Below are 17,661 nucleotides of genomic sequence, written 5' to 3' on the forward strand. Positions count from 1 at the left end.
AATTACATTAGCCGCACGAAGAGCGCCTATATTGCATAGTCTATATATATGTGTGAAGTTTTTATTTACTTTGCAGAATATAGAAATAGTATTTTTTTTATAGAAAAAATTTATTATAAATTAAAAAAAAAAACAAGTGTGAGATTATGCAGAAGAAGAAATAGGTGTGAGATTATGAATCAAATTTTTTCATAATCCATTATTTTTATATTTTAATCATATAACGTTGATATTATCATTGTAATTCCTATTGATATCCTCAAATTTCTAAACTTAACACTCAATTGATGAGGCTGATACATTTGGTTTTTCGATTTTTCAATAGGATAAATGTTTTTGGTTTTGAGTGGTTATTCAGGCAACACTTCTGTGATTTTTTATGACGGATGATGTGTTATATTGCTCATAAAAAAATTCGATGCTTAGAACTTTTGACAAAATGAATATTTTATGTCCCTTGATATTTGCTTTTTTTTTTTTATTTTTTTTTTTTTTTTTTATGAATACAGTCAGCTTTAGGCTTATTTTGTTGAATGTGGGCCATTTTATGGTGTATGTGCTGTGATTGGAAACAATTTTGAGGTTTAATACTAATTCCTTATGGGCTGTTTGGTATACATGTTTGCTTACTCAAAGCCCAACCCATGTTTGGTATTACATTTTAATTTTTTTAGCTTAGCTGGCGATTCATTTTACTATGGGCTCAACATTGAGGTAATATCCATCCACCTCTTCCTAACACAACATGATAACACAACAGTTTCATTTCTCAGAACAACCAAGCCTAGCCTAGCCTAGCCTAGCCGCCTCTGCTCTTCATCTCCTTCCTTCCATCAACCAATTCTTGTTAAATCAGGTCTCTCTCTCTCTCTCTCTCTCTCTCTCTCTCTCTCTCTCTCTCTCTCTCTCATTTTCTGGTTTATGTTTAATTTTTATGGGAAAACTAAGTCTAGCCTATGTTTGGTATGTATTTTTAATTTTTTTGAGTGGGGTTTTGAGTTTGCCTGGGTTACCCTTACCTTTACACAGCAGCAAAATTAACATCTCTGAAAATGACGTGTTTTATTTAGCTTGGAAAATCAACATCTCTCCAAAACTTAGCTTGGTAAAGCCCTAGCCTAATCAATCTAAGCCTAAGCAAGGCGCCGCCTGGGGCTGGGCACTTCTCTTCGCTCTGTCTACACTTTTGACACCGTCGAAGAATTTTGATGGTACTTACAATAGCTTAACCCTTTTTTTCAATTTCCTTTTCTTGATCTTCCCTGATTGTTAATGTAGGGTTTTGCATCTGATATGTTTGTCAGATTTGTGAATATTGTTGGGTTTTATCTTTTTTGTGTTTTGTTTTTGAATTTCTCATTGTTTCGATGCTCAGAAATTGAAAACTATCTGTACATAGTTAAAATTAGATCGTTAGGAAAACCCAGGTTTTGAGTTGTGCAGTTTGTATGACCAGATATTCAAGCCTAGCAAGTTGACATGTCATGCAGATTTCCATTTGTTCATGTTTAATCCAAAAATATAAATATTATATATACACACTATGCTTTGATTATGAATTCGTGTGGGTATTTGATTCTACTATCATTAATATTATATTAAATTCTACTTTCGAGCTAATTCAAGATCAAATTTTGTTTTGTTAATTTAGTGTTGTGATTTTTTTTTATCCATTTCAGGTGTGAAATAGGGTCTTTGAGAAATTGTTTCTTGTGGAATTGAAATGGGAACTGTGGAGACAAGATCAAATACCCTAGTTCCTTCGTCTGCTACTGTTACGCCTGAACCAGCTAAACCTCAAGCCCCAAAAGAGAAATCCCTCAAAGATGCTCTTGAGAGTTGTTCAACGCATAATCTCGCGGGTCCGAAGTCCATGGTAGAAGGTTGCGTTGAGGTCAGTAATGAAGATTTGAGTGTTGATTTGGGTCGAGGGGCTGTGGATACCGATATTTCGGGTCAAATGGGTTCTTCGGATGTTGAGAAAGGTGGTCTTGCTGATTCTACGCACGGTGTTCGGTGTGGGTCTGTTGAAAAGTTTGAAGATGGGGATAAAGCAAGTAATTACGTTTCTTTGGATGAAAATGGATGTGAAAATGGTGAGCTGAGGTCGATGGAGGTACCCATTGAGGATCTTAGTGAAGGCAACGATGGGGAAGTAGAAGGGCACAAGTTTTTGGTGGGTGATTTTGTTTGGGGTAAAGTTAGGAGCCATCCATGGTGGCCTGGGCAGATTTATGATCCGTCTTATGCGTCGGAGTTTGCTGCGAAGAAGAAAGTCAAGGATCGATATCTCGTGGCTTACTTTGGTGATGGAACATTCGCTTGGTGCCCTCCATCTCAATTGAAGCCTTTTGAGGAGAACTTTGATGAGATGTCGAAGCAAAGTAATATGAAGACTTTCGTCAGTGCTGTACAACAGGCTATCGATGAGATTGGTAGACTTTTGGAGTTGAAGATGATTTGCTCTTGTGTACCGAAAGAGAATAGAACTGGGCTTCGTCCAATGTTGGCAGAGAATGCTGGTGTTAAAGAGGGAGTTCTTGTTCCTCACAGTGAAACTAGGAAGCTTTCAGATGTCTTTGCTGAGCCGCCTGAGCTTCTTGCTGAACTTAAACGTGTTGCTCATGATGTTTATTTGACAAATGCTCTTGAGCTTAGAGTGTTAAGGAGTCGACTGTTTGCTCTTTATCGGACTAAAGGGGGTTATGATTTGCCTGAATACCATGATCCCAAGCCAGTTTTGGGTCTTGACGATGGCGTGAAATCTGTCGAAGCCCCAACCCAAGGGCCATTTGAGGAGTGGCTTCCCACGCCAATGATTGTTGATACCATCCAAGCTAATGAAGCTATGTTGCAAATCTCTCTTGTTGTTTCAGAAGGCAAGAAAACTCATAGAAGGAAGCAGAGAAGTATGGCTGATCTAATTGGCGGTAGCAAAGAAGCTCGGACTAAAACTACGGGAGGGAGGTTGGATACAGAGGAAAACAGCTCAGAGAAACCAGCAACTCACTTTGGGATGAAGAATGGGAAAGACACTAAGGACGAGGATAAAATGGCGACAGGCGGATCTAACTCGGAGAAACCATTACCAGTCCCTCGTTCAGGGGCAAAGAAGAGGAAAGATAAAGAGGAATCTGACAGTCAAGATGACAGTTTGATTTCCCTAAAAGGGAAGAGAAGAAATGCCGGGTTGTTGGGATCTCTTGTAAGCGCTAGTAGCAACATTGATAGCAGTGTTAACAAAGATAGAGATTTGGATAAAGAAAAAACTAAAGGAGGCCCTGTTTCGAAGGGAAGGGCGAAGAAAGAAGGCACCAACATCAAGCACGATGATAGTGATGCCAAAACTAGATCTGGGATTGGTTCGGGTTCCCGAAATTTGAACTTGGACATTGGTACTGTAAAAAGTGATGATAGTGCGGTCAAGGAACAATTGGAGATTGGTTCTTCACCTAGGGAAAGAAAAAAGAGCAAGTACTTGTCCCCTCCCTTCACAATGTTGGATAGTAGCAAAAGGAGAAGAGAAATGGAGGCAGAGTTATTAAGATACGCCACCGAGGTGAGTATGGAAGGGAAAAACAGAGTGGAAGTGATGCAGAACCATGTCTCTACAGAGCCTGGTCCTGGTAATGCAACTGGCAAGTCTCTTGACTCAAGTCCTATTCCCAAGACACCAACCGAAAATCCGAACAAGATTATGGATGGAACAAAAGCTAATGTACCAACAAATGAATTACTAGCTGAAGTTCTTTATGTGGCTGTTAATCCATTTACTCCAAGGGGAAAGAAGTCTCAGCAGATGGTTGGGGACTTTATATCTCTGTACAGAAGCTTGGTATACCGGAATGGTCCCAACTACAGACTATACAACAAGCTTCAATCTCGTAAAAAGAGAAAGAATTCAGATTCTGAATCTGGGTCCCAGAAGGAAGATCAAAAGCAGACAGCTCGAAAGATTACTGAACAAGAGTCTGGGCGAAAGAAAGTCAAAAACCAAAAGATGGGAGTGGACGAGCCTAAAGAGAAGGGGGCGATTCAAACTCCTGATGTGATGTCGGATAGGCGAAAACCAATGAAAGGTGCTGGATCTCCAGAGGCAAAGAAAGTAGATAACGAGAGTGTGGAAGGAAAGTCTGCTCTTTTCGTTACATTTGGCCCAGGATCCTCACTGCCCTCTAAAGCTAGTCTCATTGAAATGTATGGTAAATACGGGGAGTTGGATGAAACTGAGACAGAAATGTTCTACAACAATTTTTGTGCCCGTGTTTCTTTCAATAAAATCTCTAATGCTGAATCAGCCTTTAATGATTCACAAACTTCTAGCCCTTTTGGCTCTGCTAGTGTTAGTTTCCGGCTTCAGTATCACTCCGGCGCATTCAAGACTCGGGAGCTCAGTGAAATATCCAGGCGGCAGAGAAATGCTTCTCCACTTAAGAACAATGTCACCACCCCAAAGAAGCGGAGGTCACAGCCGAGAGGAAGTTCTGAGGCAGACCTCAATTTCGTAAAAGAGAAACTTGAGAAGATCTCTTCAATGCTGGAAGATAAAACTTCCAAAGTCTCGCCAAGGACGAAATCGAAACTACAGGCAGAGATAAATGAACTGTTGGAGAAGGTAGGCACAATGGTTGGAGGATCGTCATCTTAATTAAGTAGATTTAATCTTTAAATACCTGTTTACACAGTTTCTTTTAGTTTTATTAGCCAGTTGTCTATGCATCTCTGCTTTTTGTATAGGTTGTAGGAATTCACTTCATACAGATGAGTGTCTTGTGGTGGTCTTTTGTAACTAGTTGCTCAAGCTTTATAATGTAGAGGTCCATTTTCACAGACAATTTCACCCTATATGAATATAGATACACACACACATATTATCTATATATGATAGAGGGCTAAGCGATAATCGTTCTAGCTTTGTTTTTTTCTTTTCTTCTTTTGCTTTAAAGGAGATGACAACGGTCCAAATATGTCCTCTGGAATTTGTAAGTCTTTCCTTCTTGAACTGTTTTTAACTTTTCCTTGGTCATTATTTTCCCCTTGATTTACTTCCAAATTTTAAATTCAACGACAGAATTTAACAACGATTTTATTTTTCTTCCAGAGTCTATTATAATTCCCTTCCTGGACTTCACCGTACATTAAATCCTCGAACAAAATCTTTTCGAAATTTCTTCAATTGCTAATTCCAATAACAAAATCTTTTTCTTTATGCCCTTTTCTTGTGTTTCTTCCTTCATACAAGGATTACTGCTACATGTGCAATCTATTTCAGACAATGCTGTGTTAGGGGGCGTTTTCTTTTAGTGATATTGCTTTAACTTTTGAACTGGTTTTAATGTTTTTTCTTTTACCAAAAGCTGAGAAACAAAAGTAACCTAGCTGTAGGGGAGCAAAAATTTAGTGTAAGTGTTTGAATGTACATTGTTGAAAAGGTGAAACTATTCAAGCAGAAGATGATGTTCTGTTGGTGAATTAGTATGATCAGATGAGCCAGAGAACATCCTATCCCACTGAGGGAAGTAGATGAAAGTGATAGGAAGAGTAAAAACAATCATCATAGCTCCCATCAAAGAAATGCTTGTCTGCTTAGATAGTTTACAAGAGTCCGAGAACAGTAACAGCTGTACTATCACTGCCCCAACAGGTCCTCCACCCCCTGTCATACCTGATATCACTCCAAGTGCCCTGCAACGAAAAAACAAAAATTTATAAACCCAACACTATTAGATTCCTTAATATCCTTAACTATGATTCATTACTAGGATTTACTCAACATTTTCTCTTGTCATCAAGTTGTCTTCGATTTCTGAGCTTACTAAGTGAGCCATGCTGTTTGACGTGGCTTATCTGCAGTAAACGGTCCACTCCACTTTACAAGGTATTTTCTTAAAGTTTACAAACCATTTGAAACAAATAGGTTCCTGATAGAAAGAAGCCATCTCACATATCTTCTGTTGCCTTGGCAGATTTTCAGAGCAATGTACTTCATCGTTCAATGAATTTGGTTATTGGTGGAAGAAGATAAAGATAGAAGAATAGTAACTATTATCACTTTTCTTTTCAACTTTTTATTGTGTGAATTCCATTAAAAAATTATTAAGATTATCATGAATAAATGGATTAGTTGCCAAAACAAGTTTCGTTTATTATTATTATTTTTTTTTTAAAAAAATCACTATTAGTCTTTTTTTTTCCCTTTTCAAAAAACTAATTCTTTACTAAATATTTTGTGGAATGTGACTCATGAGGTAGTTTTTTTTTTCTTTCTTTCTGAAATTACCTCTTGGAAACGAAAGGCACCACGCCAAACGTGAGCGCTCCAGCTGCTTGAACTGACACAGAGAATCCACACAAGACAACAATGGAGCCCCATAGCGAGTTACCTAGGCCGAGTAACACGCAGAGCAACCCGGCCACTGTCTGCACTGCCCAGGAACCCCAAAGTCTCCCTCTCAATTTTTCTTTCTATAACTTCTTTGCATTTTTATTTGTTAATTTTATATTTTGATAGCAGAAGTTTATTTACATGTTCATATATATGTTCATATATGTATGTATGTATGAATATATTTCTCTCTCTATATATATACGCAGTGTATAATACCAAATGGGAACCTTTAAAGAGATTGATGAAGAGCTTTGAACCTGTACTGCGTAGCCGTATCTCGGGATTTCAGTATATATTGAATACCCAAAGAAAATATTTCCAGAATTTCTGTTTACCAGGTACATTTTTTGAATATTATTTGGTTATAATGATAATGGTGTTTAGTCAGTTGATTTTGTGAATTTGTCTTGGAAGGGAGAGTATTAGGGGAATGAATATTATTTGGATTACAATATGACTTTATTGATCAATCAATAGTTAAAGGATTAGAACTGCATTATAAGCTTGATAATGATATTATTAGGTTCTTAGGTTACTGATTTAAATGAAAATCCCTTTTAAGTTTGTTTATTGGATTTAATCATAACAAAGATTAGAACTACATTACAAGCTTGATCTCAGTTGCATTGCCCTGTGAATTTATTTTTTTATGGGGAAAAAGAAGCAGTTGTTTGATAATGTTCATCGCTGGTTTGCTGAGTAAAAAATATTGTTGTCCTGTGGGGCTGTTTGGTATACAGTTTTTCTTACTTGGGAATGGGAAAACTAAGTCTAGCCTATGTTTTGGTATGTATTTTTAATTTTTTTGAGTGGGGTTTTGAGTTTACCGTGGATTACCCTTACCTTTACACAGCAGGAAAATTAACATCTCATCTCTGAAAATGATGTGTTTTATTTAGCTTGGAAAATCAACATCTCTCCAAAACTTAGCTTGGTAAAGCCCTAGCCGTTCTCCACTTCAGTTGCTCCCTTCCTCTTCACTTCACTGAACCAGGTATCTCTCTCTCATTTTCTGGTTGTGTGAGTTAACTGGGGACGAAGATTTTGGGAAGGGATTGGAGGTTTGCGGCAGGTAGTGTTGGCTTTGAGGAGGTGTTTGTGGAATCAGAGATTGGAGTTTCAGACATTACCGGCGGTGGTAGTGCTGTGACCGGCGACAATTGGGGTTCAGATGAGGGGTCTTCTTTCTAATCGATTCTAGCTAATGTATTTGTGACCGGAGATTGGAGTTTATTTCCAATTTTATAAACTCTGCAACTGTTTTATAAACTCTTTTTTTTGTACATTCAACTTCATCAAGTTGTACATTCAAGAAAAGATCATCTCCCATGGCTTTTTTTTCTTCCCCTGATCTTTACCACTTCTTGTTTTTTGCTTTTAGGAACAGTAGTAGTAATTGCTAGAGAGTTTGAGAGATTTGAGCTGTAGAGGTTTTCGTACTATACTCGTATTAATATATATATAGTAGTTAATTAATCTCTTACTATAGTTTAATTAGTACTTATTAGTAAGTTTGTGCTAGAAAAATTATTGTATTATCAAGAGTTTCTCATGATGAAAGCCATCTTAATTTCTGTGTTTTTCTATGTTTTTTTTTCTCTTCCCCAGTAACATATTCACAAGAGTATGTATGTATATGCTATATATATAATATTTGAATTTATTTATGTATAAATATTTATGTAATGTGTTAAAATTAAAATCCATGCAGTAAGATCAATATTGACTTTATTTTGAATTTGTATGAACTATAGCTCATCAGTTGCAAATGGCATATCTTTTTAGTTCAAATTTTCTTTGATATAAACTCTTTTTTCTTCTTTTGAGTTTATTTCTAATTTTAGTGTTGAAATTGTTTTTACAGTGATATTATCTCAATTGGGTTGTCCAAGCTTATCAGGTACAATAGTCTTCCACTTCTAATTTTACTTGTTTGACTTTGAATTCAATGATAAGTTTATGTGTATGTACTGTTATTGTTTGCCTTCAGTTCCTCTTCTAATTTTTTTATGTCATGTTTTTACTTTATTGTTTGCTTTTAGTTCCTGAATAGTTTCTGCTTGTGTGAGTCCAGTCTAGCTTTTGATCACTGTCAGTCTTTATATGTCATAGATAGTTTGTTTTCACATGGTTGCTTTGCCAGACACTAACTGCAGCTTTATTTTTCTCTCATAAGACCTTGAGGATCATAATTATTAATTTTGTATTTCAACAATACTAATTAACATCACATACAGGGTATGTCAAGAAATATATCCTATTTACTTCTTCTCCCTTAGCTACCTTTTCTCTTCTCTTTAGAGCCAAATACACGTATAAAGGAATCAAACTAAGGTGACCCTTTGTCTTAATTATTATGAGAAGAACAAATCAAAACTAGTTTTCAGCTTCTATACAGTTAATTACAAGTTTCATGTAAGAGACTGGTAAATTTGTTAGTAGCAACTCAGTATCTGTTTTCATGTAGTTTGATTTCTTTAGTAAAATATTTTTTGTTTCAATCAGATTTTTTCTTCTTTTCATGTCATTCATTCTAGAACCTTTATCATAGGACTTTATCCTTGCACATGCAGAACACAGCAGTAATTCTATGGGAATCAAATACTTTGTTCTCTTTTCCAGTGATGCGTTAGATAAGCTAGTGATATAGATATTTTTAGTAACAGAATCAGTTGCATATATTTTTTCCTGAATAAGCTGCATGTATTTGTTTTCTTTATAAACAGGTGTTAAATAAACACTAGCTCTAGGTAAAAAAAAAAACATTGATCAGCAACAAGAAAATGACTTTGGCTTCACCTGAGAAAGTTGTTCTTGGCCCAATTGCTTTTGGGCACTTTTGGATTCTAGGAGTGTTTCCTGCAGTTCCATTTCTGCCAATTGGAAGAACAGCAGGCTCTCTGCTCGGCGACATGTTGATGATCATCTTCAGAGTCATAACACCATCACAAGCATATGCAGCCATTGATCTCTCAGTTATTGGCCTTCTTTTTGGGACTATGGTGGTGAGTATCTACGTAGAAAGAGCCAATGCTTTCAAGTACTTGGACATACTTTTTTCGTGGAAGTCGCGGGGCCAAAGACTTGTTATGCAGAATTTGCAATTTTCACTGCTGTAACAAGTGCACTCTTCACTAATGACACTTGTGTAATTTATCTTGAAAGTTGCAAGGGAAAACAACATACCAGCTCACCCTTTGTTGCTAGCACTGGCCTCAAGTGCTAATGTTGAATCCTCTGCCACTCCAATTGGCAACCCCCAAAATTTGATTACTGCTAGTCAGAGTGGCATATCTTTTGGGGACTTTATATTGGGACTTTAAACGTGTATTTGGCCGGTTAATATCATCTAAAAGATGAAACTTTTGGCAATATAATAATATGCCATATTCTGATTCATTATATGAGTAGAAAATTTATATTTCAATGAGAGCTACAAATATCAATTCTCTTTTGTTGCTCTTTCATTAAACAATCTGCAGTGAGGATTTTTGAATTAATTAACACATGTCAGACTTCGGAGATTTTTGAAAGAAAATCAATGAGATAGACAATTCACTTTCCCTGAGCAGAATTTTGTATTAATCATTCGACGTGAGATTTCTGCTTTATATATTGGAGCGAACTATTTCAATGTTTGTATAATTCCAAGTAAGCATTGTATAAAAAATCTCGATAACGTTGACGGTTCTCCCATTTTTGGGAGTTCCTCCGTTTCGGGTGGTCTCCGTTTCGGGTGGTCTCATATTCCATTGTCTTGGGTAGTGGCTTCGTTGCATTTACCTATTTGGCCAGCCATGAGACAAACATTTTGTTATTTTTTAATGATTTTTTTTTTGGAACAAAAAACTTGAACAGAGCTTTGAACACGATCGTAAGTACCCTTTGATTTATGGCAACATAATTCTTCCCGACCGACACAAAAGATTAAGCCGCACACGATTAATACTCCGACTTTGCTTTCACCGTCGACCGTGGAAAACACCTGACGGAGTAAAGCGTATCTGCTGAAAACTCTGACGAAGAAGAAAAAGGTAGACTCCATAAACAGAGACACCATTAATAAGGTTCTCGTCCTCCGATTCGGCCGAACTTTTGAGTTTGATAGTTTTAGATTTTTTGTGAAAGCCATATTTAGAGTGTTTGATACACGAAATTTTCTCTAAATTAACCAACTAACAGTAATCTAAATTACATCTAATATTCAGTTTTTTTTTTTTAAAGAGAAAATTTTCTTTTTTTTTTTTTTTTTACAAAAATACACCACAATTTGAGAGTTTATGAGTATGTGTGTCAAAAAGATTAAAGAGTAGCTTCAGTTAATCTTTTTACAAATGCATTTTATATATATACATATATAACATTTATATAAATATTTAATTTATTAAAGATGAAAAAGTAAAAATTATCACTTTGGTTATGAATACGTTTATTGCTTTTTTTTTTTTTTTTTTTTTTTAACAATTAAGTTTTCATTTTAATAGAAGGTTTATGTTTTGTAAAACTATATCTCATTTTGTTCTAAGTCTTCTCCACTCTTTATTAGTTGTAATTTTGCTTTTATAAGTAGAACCTGTAATTTTACCGCTCATAATGTGGCTAGATGGGCGTTTGCTCATCAGGTATTTGGGTCTATCTCGGTTTCGATTGTACCTAACAATATTTTGTGTAACGACCGAGAGGTCTAACTTATTTGAATCTATGATATAAACGCTTTTTTTCACAAAAAAAAAAAAAAAAAAAAACCTAATTTTCACAAAATACAATTTCATTTCACGCTTCTCTATCCCTGGCCATTTTGAAACCCTAGCAGAGCTCTCCCCTCCCATTTCGAAACCCAGCAGAGCCGCCCCAGCCACAATTTCGAAAGACTATCGACCGCCCACCGTCCACCGCCCCTCTTTCTCTTTTGTGTCGTCCACTACCGTTGGCGGCCCACCGTTCACCACCCTTCTCTTTCTCACGGTATGTAGCTCTTTCTTTCTCATCTGAAACTCTCTCTCTCTCTCTTTCGTCAAAAATTTCATCTCGTCTGAACAAGGCTCTCTCTCATTTTTTAGCATAAAGAATAGGTAAGAAATTTCATCTTGTTGTGTTGGTTGCCAACGACAAGTAGTTCAAATACACAAGTGTCATTTGGTTCCTCTTATGCTTTTTGACAAGTGTTGAAGCTGGTTTCTTTGTTTTATGTTGATTAGTGAGTGTAGTTAAACCTAATGTGAGTGATATTTTTGGTAGAGATTATAATTATCATTAAGTAAAGGGTCATCACTAGTTGAGGCCTTTGATGTACTTTAAGGATCAACCAGTGATAATATATACAAGTTTTTCTTCATTTATTTTTTACTGTTTAATTTATGGGTTGGTTTGGGTATAAATAAATACAGCATTCTCTATAATTGAAGTTTGAAAACAACTTTTATATTGTGTTATGCTAGTTTCACTTCTGTCATAATATATTCTCATATCTCCAACTTCATACTGTGTATTTATTTGTATTAAATCTTGTTGCAGCATTGCTCGCTTATGTGATCACCATGAAATCTTTTACCTATTTATAATATAGGGTCATCATTCACTTCACTAAATGTTTATAGAGTGGGTAACCTTTTGTGAGCTGAATCAGAATAATAGGCCTCATGAGCTACAATAGAGTTTGAAGTTTTGAATATGAGGACACGAATCTTTCATTTAATTGAATGAAATACTAACTAATAATGACTTTTTTTGTGTCATAGACTCATAATGTGCTATTGCTATTAAATATATTTTTTATTTTGTATTTCTCTGATCTTCAACTACTCAGCATTTTTCTACTTGTGCTAGTCTGATAGGCCTCTTTTTACATTTATTTCTCCCCTGTGGTAGTTTTCTGAAGCATTTGGTAAGCTCTATGGACAACCCAAGCACAATATAAATAATGGCGGAGTTGAACAGTCACGATCACGTGGTGGTAGCATTCACGAGAACTGCATAAAGTAAACTTTTATTTCTTACTATCTATTTTAAGCTTCCTTTGTTGTAATCTGATACCAGTTTGTTTGACATCTCTTTACATGTTCCTTAATGTGTGGTTCCTGTTCTGCAATACATTGTTTATTTATCATAATACGCTGAAGTTGTTGCTGCAATGTCCTCTTTTTGCGAATATCTAGCTCCGTAAGATTATGTTTTCTTTCATTTACTCTACTTTTTAACTTGCCTTTTAGAAATGCTTATTCTTTTTTTTAAGCAGTACACTTAATCTGAGTGTACCATTCTCATATGATTGACATGGTTTAGTTACACTTACACATTTGAACCAAACAGGAATGGTTCATTTCTTTCTGTATCTAGCAATTGCTAGCCCCTTATCCTAAGAATAAGGAAGGCATGATTGGCTGATCACAACTTTCAATGAGTGTCTGTTGTTAAAATAAATATGAGGGGATAATATGATTCAAACTAGAGATTGTTATAAGAATGTTTAAACAGCTAGCTTGTCTTGAACTCAGCAATTAGATAAGGCAAAAATTGATCAGGAGTAGCAGTATTGATACTTATCTTTTGGTTGAGTTTAACTTTTGAATGTAATCATTGACACTTCTGATATTGTCTTCTCAGGCTCCTGCATTTATCAAAGCCGGATATTGTATCGCAAAAAGAGAAGATTGATTTTATTTTAATGTTGGTTTGGTGATTTGATGCACATGCACTTATCATTTGATAGCCATCTTTATATATCAAGGAGTGCTCATAAGCTACAAAATTTACTTACAATATGAGCTTATATTTCCTATGCATATATGAACTTTAGATACCCTCAGTATAACCTTTATTATTTTCCATTCTTAGTTTTATTAATACACTTCATAGTTAGATCTGCATTTTTATTTTTTGGTGTTTAAATAAATGTTTATATTGTTTATCTGATATTGTATTATTTTTCATGAAAGGATTGATTTGATATTGTATTTATTTTTTGGTCGGAATTGTTTGGTTTCAGATTTTTTTTTTTTTTTTAAAAAATACTTTTGCTTCAGTTTATAACCGAAGCAAAAAACAATTAGCGTTACTGCATAGGTTTTTGCTTCGGTTATGAACTGAAGCAGAAACCTTTTTGTTTTAGCTTCTGTTATGAACCGAAGCAAAAAACCAATTAGCGTCAACTGAAGCAAAAAAATCAGTATTTGCGTTTATGGTTATAACGTCGGTTACACCAACTGAAGCAAATACTTTATATGTCACTTAAAAACTGAAGCAAAATGTCCTTTTTGTAGTAGTGTTAGCTGGGGATTCATTTTACTATGGGCTCAACAGTGAGGTAATATCCACCTCTTGCTAACACAACAGTTTCATTTCTCAGGAAAGCTCACCCGACAGGAAGAACAACCAAGCCTAGCCGCCTCTGCTCTTCATCTCCTTCCTTCCATCAACCAATTCTTGCTAAATCAGGTATTTCTCTCTCTCTCTCTCTCTCTCTCTCTCTCTCATTTTCTGGTTGGGGACGAGCCAAGACTATGTTTAATTTTTATGGGAAAACTAAGTCTAGCCTATGTTTGGTATGTATTTTTAATTTTTTTGAGTGGGGTTTTGAGTTTACCGTGAATTACCCTTACCTTTATACAGCAGGAAAATTAACATCTCTGAAAATGACGTGTTTTATTTAGCTTGGACAATCAACATCTCTCCAAAACTTAGCTTGGTAAAGCCCTAGCCTAAGCAATCTAAGCCTAAGCAAGGCGCCGCCTGGGGCACTTCTCTTCGCTCTGTCTACACTTTTGACATCGTCGAAGCATTTTGGTGGTACTTATCAATAGCTTAACCCTTTTTTTCAATTTCCTTTTCTTGATCTTCCCTGATTGTTAATATAGGGTTTTGCATCTGATATGTTTGTTAGATTTGTGAATATTGTTGGGTTTTATCTTTTTTGTGTTTTGTTTTTGAATTTCTCATTGTTTGGATGCTCAGAAATTGAAAACTATATGTACATAGTTAAAATTAGATCGTTTGGAAAACCCAGGTTTTGAGTTTTAGCCTTTTGGGATCTACTCTAGTTTGATTAGTTTGGAATTGTGGTCATAATTGCTTTCTTTAGACATGGTTATGTAAAATTCAACTTAAAAATGAAAGGTCCTTTTTCACAAGGAAAGTGCTTTTAAACTGTAAAAGTTGAATCTGCTTTAATGTCGAATTGTCAATGGACTGTGCAGTTTGTATGACCAGATATTCAAGCCTAGTAAGTTGACATCACATGTAGATTTCCATTTGTTCATGTTTAATCCAAAAATATAAATATTATATATACACACTTTATGCTTTGATTATGAATTCGTGTGGGTATTTGATTCTACTATCATCAATATTATATTAAATTCTATTTTCGAGCTAATTCAAGATCAAATTTTGTTTTGTTAATATTATATTAACATTTCATCCTTTCACTAATGTTCGCTATTGTTTTTATTATTAGTGGATGCATAATGAGGCTGATACATTTGGTTTTTTGATTTTTCAATAGGATAAATGTTTTTGGTTTTGAGTGGTTATTCAAGCAACACTTGTGTGATTTTTTATGACAGATGATGTGTTATACTGCTCATAAATTTTTTTATTGCTCTTTAGATTTGCTGAGGTAACATTGAAGCTGGTCTAGTAAGCTTTAGTACATTTCTTTGAATTTAAACTTGAGATGTTTTAGAAGGATCCTTAACTGATGCCTCAGTTATTATTTTATGTCCCATGTGATTATTGCTTTTTTTAGCAAGGTGATCAGTCAAAAAGAATTTTTACTTAAGGAAAGAAAGTACAGAAAAAGAAATTGATGACTAAACTATTATTTTATGTCGAGCATCGCTATTTGGCACTGGTTGTGCCTAGTATCACCTAGAGGTTGTCTATTGCGATTGGTTATCGATATTATATAAAAGTTGTTATATTAGATGTTGTGGGACCTAATACTTAATTGCACCAATAGTATTATGATCAATGTTTTGCTTTTTTAGAAAGACTTTTAGGTTGGGTCTCAAAAATGATGCTTAAATTACTATTTTTCGTCCCTTGATATTTGCTTTTTTTTTTTTTTTATCAATACAGTCAGCTTTAGGCTTATTTTGTTGAATGTGGGCCGTGTGCTGTGATTGGAAACACTTTTGAGGTTTAATACTAATTCCTCAAGGGCAAGATTGTAGAGTAGAGGGCCGCCTCTCGCACACAAAGTGAGTTAATTGCTTCTCTGAAGGTCTCACACTCTGAGATTACGGCCTTGCCTTCTTCTTCTTCTTCTTCGCCCCTCTACCACCTGAAGCTGCTCAGACAGACCTCAACTCCTCCTTTGGCTGAAATGGCTTTGGTTGTAATATGTGGCCAACCCTGTAGTGGAAAATCCACAGCTGCTCTTTCTCTCTCCGAGGCTCTCAAACAATCAGAATCAGATTCCAATCTTACGGTAAAGGTAATCTCTGAGACTTCCTTTCATCTCGATCGAAATCAAAGTTATGCAAACATGCCTAATGAGAAGAATTTGAGGGGTGTTCTTAGGTCTGAAGTAGATAGGTCTTTGACCAAAGACAATATTGTTATAGTAGATTCATTGAATAGTATCAAGGGTTATAGGTATGAGCTCTGGTGCTTGGCCAGAGCCGCCGGGATTAGATATTGTGTTCTGTTCTGTGATGTTGAGAAAACCCTTTGTAGAAAATGGAACGAAGAGCGCAGAGAAAAGGGTCAACCTTCTTATGACGATAAGATATTCGATGATTTGTCTTCTAGGTTTGAAACACCTGATAGAAGGAACCGTTGGGACTCTCCTTTGTTTGAGCTATGTCCTCACAAAGATGGTGTTGACAAGTCTTCAACTGCCATAATTGAGGCTGTTTTGCACTTGACCAAAAAGATTGATTCCAAAACAAGGGATGTTAAGGTTCTGCAGCCCACCATTGCTACTCAGACTGGGAAGTTTTCCGAGGCCAATTCTCTGTATGAGTTGGATAGAGCAACGCAGGAGGTGACCAGTGCCTTGGTGGAGGCTCAGTCTCAGGCTCTTGGAGGGCCTTTGAATGGAGTTTCTCTCGGTCAAGGTTTGCCTGTTGTCAACATATCAAGGCCTGTTGGCTTGCCTGAGCTTCGCAGGCTCAGGCGAACTTTTATTAAGTTGACGGGGCAAACGAGTTTGAGTGGGCCACCACCGCCTTCTGATGCAGACAGTGCCAAAAGAATGTTTGTAGATTACTTGAACAGGGAACTAGGAAGCAATTGAAGGGAGCAAGAGAAATAAATATAAGCTGAAGAACGATGATGTGCTGTAGGCTTATTTCTTCATTTTCCCATTCAACTAGTTTGAGAATTTAATAGGAATTTTGTATTTTTACTCAAGTGATTCTATTTATATGAGTGATGCCTTTTGAATGAGGTTTATTATGTTGATTGTCCAGTGATTGTAAACAATTTTATTATTGCTTTAATTTCTTTATTTTGATGTGTGCTATGTTGTATACCCTGTTTTGGTCATCATTTTTTATGCTAAAATTTGATGCCTAAATTATAATCATATATCGTGATGCCTATATTTTCAACTTAAAATGTCCCATGCAATTGCTTCTTTAGCAACTTGGTCTGCTAAAGATTTTTTAACGCTATCATAAATTGAGTTCTATAGCTCTTTATATTTTCTTAGTAATTTTTCTATAAAAAAACATAAATCTAGAAATTGATATTTTACTATTATTTTAATTTTCTATAAAAAATATAAAATATTTAAAAAAAAGTTAGAAAATAAAAAATAAATTCAAAAAAAAAATATTAAAACTTAAATTAAATATAATTAATTGTAAATTTTATTTATATGCATACATAAAATATTAATCAATATATAAATCTATATCTATATATATAGTAGAGATAAAGCGGTGACATGGTACTTTAAAATATTTTAAAGCTATTTTTTTTTCTCATAATTAAAATATCATGTTTTCTATATATATATATATTTTAATTAAGATATTTAAAAAATAATAATCACTTTTTCAAAACATATTAATTAATAATAAAAGAATAAACTAATGAATTTTTTCTAATATCTTAAAAATATTTAAAATTCGAGATAAAATATAAGATGAAAATATAGATTTAGAAAATACGATAATGATGACTACAAGTGAACTATGGTAATGACAAGGGATGCAATACAGTGATGACAACGGATGAGATACGGTGATGAAAATAAATGAGATATAATGAGACAATAAGTGAGACAATAATAACAATAGTTTTAAATGATAGAGATATGAAAATAA

At 35.1% G+C, this 17,661-nt stretch overlaps 2 protein-coding genes and 2 non-coding genes across 12 annotated transcripts; all 4 read left to right on the top strand.

Moving 5' to 3' along the window:
- The first annotated feature begins 699 nt into the window (after window positions 1-699).
- On the top strand, window positions 700-16,848 carry LOC115698526 (protein KTI12 homolog). 9 transcript variants are annotated; one of them, XM_061102202.1, is made up of 6 exons: window positions 11,118-11,353; window positions 12,257-12,366; window positions 12,508-12,547; window positions 12,992-13,822; window positions 14,038-14,173; window positions 15,464-16,848. In XM_061102202.1, the coding sequence occupies exon 6, from the start codon at window positions 15,711-15,713 to the stop codon at window positions 16,623-16,625; it is 915 nt and encodes a 304-aa protein (XP_060958185.1). In that variant the 5' UTR covers window positions 11,118-11,353; window positions 12,257-12,366; window positions 12,508-12,547; window positions 12,992-13,822; window positions 14,038-14,173; window positions 15,464-15,710; the 3' UTR covers window positions 16,626-16,848. The 9 variants fall into 9 exon arrangements, with proteins under 9 accessions (XP_060958193.1, XP_060958185.1, XP_060958191.1 ...); XM_061102208.1 differs by having other exon boundaries at window positions 13,734-13,822; window positions 13,997-14,173; XM_061102209.1 differs by having other exon boundaries at window positions 13,734-13,822; window positions 14,000-14,173.
- Window positions 1,724-4,835, top strand: LOC115700371 (PWWP domain-containing protein 3-like). Its single transcript, XM_061102199.1, has one exon. The coding sequence runs from the start codon at window positions 1,724-1,726 to the stop codon at window positions 4,646-4,648; it is 2,925 nt and encodes a 974-aa protein (XP_060958182.1). The 3' UTR covers window positions 4,649-4,835.
- On the top strand, window positions 9,862-9,963 carry LOC115701695 (small nucleolar RNA R64/Z200 family). Its single transcript, XR_004008683.2, has one exon. It is a non-coding gene; the product is annotated as a small nucleolar RNA R64/Z200 family (small nucleolar RNA).
- LOC115701745 (small nucleolar RNA snoR77) lies at window positions 14,920-15,039 on the top strand. The gene has a single exon (XR_004008731.2). It is a non-coding gene; the product is annotated as a small nucleolar RNA snoR77 (small nucleolar RNA).
- Window positions 16,849-17,661: the final 813 nt, after the last annotated feature.

This window comes from Cannabis sativa, chromosome 8, assembly GCF_029168945.1.
Source record: "Cannabis sativa cultivar Pink pepper isolate KNU-18-1 chromosome 8, ASM2916894v1, whole genome shotgun sequence".
Classification (NCBI taxonomy): Eukaryota; Viridiplantae; Streptophyta; class Magnoliopsida; order Rosales; family Cannabaceae; genus Cannabis; species Cannabis sativa.